At 35.6% G+C, this 3,778-nt stretch overlaps 1 protein-coding gene across 1 annotated transcript; it reads left to right on the top strand.

The window, feature by feature from the left end:
* Window positions 1-219: 219 nt before the first annotated feature.
* LOC103733419 (olfactory receptor 5B3-like) lies at window positions 220-1,161 on the top strand. Its single transcript, XM_008832222.2, has one exon. The coding sequence runs from the start codon at window positions 223-225 to the stop codon at window positions 1,159-1,161; it is 939 nt and encodes a 312-aa protein (XP_008830444.1). The 5' UTR covers window positions 220-222.
* The last annotated feature ends 2,617 nt before the right edge of the window (window positions 1,162-3,778 follow it).

Genomic DNA, 3,778 nt, shown 5'->3' with positions numbered 1-3,778 from the left:
ATATATGTTGTTGCTTTAATGAAAAGCATGCACATGATTCACAAATATTTCAACTTTAGGACAATGTCCTTCAACATTTATCAACACTAACATTATTATTACAGAGCATTTATTACCAATATTATGCAAGCATTTCAATTTTAGGAAAATGTCTATTCTGCAACATTTATTGACATTATTTCTCTTCATTACAGGGCATCTCCTGATTCCCAAATAACACTGATGGAAAATAGAACAGAGGTGACAGAGTTCATCCTCCTGGGACTAACCAATATCCCAGAACTGCAGGTTCCTCTCTTTATCTTAATCACTCTCATCCACTCCATCACTGTGGTTGGAAACCTGGGGATGATTGTGCTGATTTTCTTGGACTCTCGGCTCCACACTCCCATGTTCTTTTTCCTCAGTAACCTGTCTTTTGCGGACTTTGCCTACTCCTCAGTTGTCACTCCCACAGTCATGGCTGGGCTCCTTATAGGAGAAATGCTTATCTCCTACAATGCATGTGCTACTCAGATGTTCTTTTTTGCATCTTTTGCCACAATGGAAAATTACCTCTTGGCTGCAATGGCCTATGATCGCTACAAAGCAGTGTGTAAACCCCTGCATTATGCCACCACCATAACTCCAACTGTATGTACATGTCTGGTCATGGGTTGTCATGTCGGTGGTTTCCTAAATGCTGCCATTCACATTGGTGAAACATTTAGTCTCTCTTTCTGTTCATCCAATGTGGTCCATCACTTTCTTTGTGATGTTCCTGCAGTCATGGCTCTATCTTGCTCTGACAGACATTTTAATGAGCTGGTTCTTGTTTATGTAGCCACTTTCAATGTCTGCTTTTCCCTTGTAGTAATTTCAACATCCTACCTATTGGTATTTATCAACATCCTAAAGATACACTCGGCAACAGGATACCAGAAAGCTTTGTCCACCTGTGGCTCCCACCTCATTACTGTCTCCATTTTCTATGGGACAATCATTTTCATGTACCTACAGCCCAGCTCCAGTCACTCCATGGACACTGATAAAATTGCATCCGTGTTCTACACTATGGTTATCCCCATGCTGAATCCTCTGATTTATAGTCTGAGGAACAAGGAGGTTAAAAGTGCATTCAAAAAGATTGTTTTGGGGGTGAAATTGTCTTTAAAATTTTAAATTTAACATTGTGGGTTGAAAAATATCCTAACTTCAAGTCTTTCACTGCTTCATGTTCTGAATCCCATTTAAGATCCTCCAAAAGTTTCTAAAGTAATAAATTTACTTCTTCACAAGTTTGCTTTATTGTCTCCAGAAACATAATGTGGGACCAGGAACCATAAACCATCTTGGATCTTACAGGCCAAAAGTTTATTAAAGCTGTTTGACTATTTTCATCATGCTACATGCATTTTTTTGAGGTCTACCAAACACATGTTCAAAAATGCTTGTAAAACAATGGCATTATTGAGCTCATTAGCATAACTTTATATATGTTCAAAAGTATATACAGATAAGTGTGAGAAATTTCTTTACATAAATTAATGTGGCTAATGTTTGATAAGAATTATTTAGGAATTAAATGGGGTAATTAAAGATTAACTTCTGTCTAATATTGTTTGGTCATTTATTTCCATTTTTCCAGCCCTAATTTGACAGTGAAAGTCATAACCTTTCAAATGAAATTAGTTGCTGTCTAAATTGGCACATTGTATCTAGAGAGTAATAAATATTGCATCATACATGATAGTATTTCTTTATTAACTGGTTAATTTTATAAAACAACGGTTTTATTTTGGAAATTTCACAGAATTAAATAGTAATGCAATGGGGAGAAAGAGGGTCCCCCAGAGGGTTCTTAGTGTCATTCATAAAAGAATATAAGAATAGGCCTAAACAGATGCTTTTACGATTTTATTAGAATTTAAAACCTAATATCTTCAGGGCAGGTGAGCTGGTAATCTTGGCAGCTACCTTGAGGAGGAGAATGGAGGGGAGAAGGAAAGAAAGCCATGAAGCCATGCAGGTTTAGAGCCTGTATGTGGTTCTGCCACATGGCTGGGAGAAGGAAGCTTTAGAGAAAATGTGAAGGAGTACAAGATTGTTGGGGTAGCCCAAAGCCTTAAAGAAAGCATGTTTAGAAAGAAAGCCATGCAGAAGAAAAGGAGAGATTCTGCTTTTACAATTTAGAAAAGTGGAAAGACTTACAGACTATATGACTCTAGCAGGTCCAGAACTTCTGAACTATGAGGTGTGATTGCAGGCAGAAAAAGTTCACTACCTCATTAATGCACCAGGTATTCTGTCCACCTATTTAGCATAACTTAATGTGAACCTGTCTTCCTAGGGGTGGTGTTATGATCAGATGGTTGACCAGTGAAACTGGAAAGTTGAGTCTTCCAACAGATACACTTGGAGATTTTATAGTCTTGACCAGTTAAACTTATGGGGCTTTTTGCTACTCTAAACAGTAAGAGTATCAGAAAAGAAAAAATTAGAAACTACATTATTTAATGCAGTTGCATCAACTATGAACTTTCACACTATTTTGAACACTCACTGATATAATGCTGTACATTTTGTTATGTAAACACTTTTTTACTTTTCCTTATGCTCATTGACATATATGAGTATAAATAATTTTTTACGAAATACTGGGGTCCTCTATGACCTTTTCATAGATGTATACAATGCACTTTTCCCCCATTCACTGCTCTTCACACTCCTCTCCCTGTACCTCTTCTCACTGTTACCCTGGCCCCTCAGACAGTTCTACTTTACTAGTCTATCATTGTAGTTGAGGTTTATTTCTTCCTGTCACTCCTGTACTCTTTTTCTTTATGTCTTTCACTAATTTTTGTTCTTATTTGTTTCATCACCACTCCAAGCAGGGCCTTTGCAGTTGCTGTGTGGTCTCTGTAGAGTGGACAGACTTAACTTTAGGTCTTTGCTTAAGTGTCATCCTGTAATAAAGTCTTTCATTTATCACCATTATAAAGCAGTCCCTCTCCTGTCACCAAGTAAACTGTCTCCTCACCTTGCCTTCATCTTCATCATCCTATCACTTAATGCATCTATTGGATTTTTTCCTTTGTTCATGCAGTTTTCTTAACTAAAATTTAAAACCTATTACTCTAGTGGTTTATCTCTTTGCATAATTTTCATTTTTTTATTTACTACTTTTTATAATTTTATTGAATTCTTGTGTAATTCATATGCAACACATTAATCATTATTTATTATTTTTATTTGTATTGCATCCATGTGTGCAAGTGCATCTGTGTCATGCATTGCCCATGGAGGTCAGAAGAGGGTGTTATATTCACATGGAACTGAAGTTAGATATGGTTATTAACTGCCATGTGAGTGCTAGGAATAAAATCCTAGTCCTCCATACCCCCATCTCCTGATTTTAAATCCCAAATAGCATTCCAGAGTTGATTCTAATATTTGTTAAATAAATGAATCAAATGATTACATTTTAGGTTACTGTATCAATAAGTTGAGTATTTGAACTATTGATTATTACAGTGCATTATCCATAACATAAACCATTTTGATATACTTCTAGAGAACTTCAAAAGTTGATCTCATTTTTCTCTTCAATGAAATATTTTATCTGTATTTTTTCCAGCTCTGGCCTTGCTCCTTTTGAACATTTTAATTTCCTGGAACTCTCATCACCAAGTATGTTCCTGAAACCCTCTTAAAATTTATGTTTAGAAATAATGTATCATTAATTGTCAAATTATATATAAAATAAATATTCTTTAGTAATCACTAAAAACATTAAAAA

The sequence above is a fragment of the Nannospalax galili genome, unplaced genomic scaffold (genome assembly GCF_000622305.1).
Source record: "Nannospalax galili isolate Female #2095 unplaced genomic scaffold, S.galili_v1.0 scaffold936, whole genome shotgun sequence".
NCBI lineage: Eukaryota > Metazoa > Chordata > Mammalia > Rodentia > Spalacidae > Nannospalax > Nannospalax galili.
The sequence above is the reverse complement of the archived record's forward strand: the minus strand, read 5'-3'. Positions and strand labels throughout refer to the sequence as shown.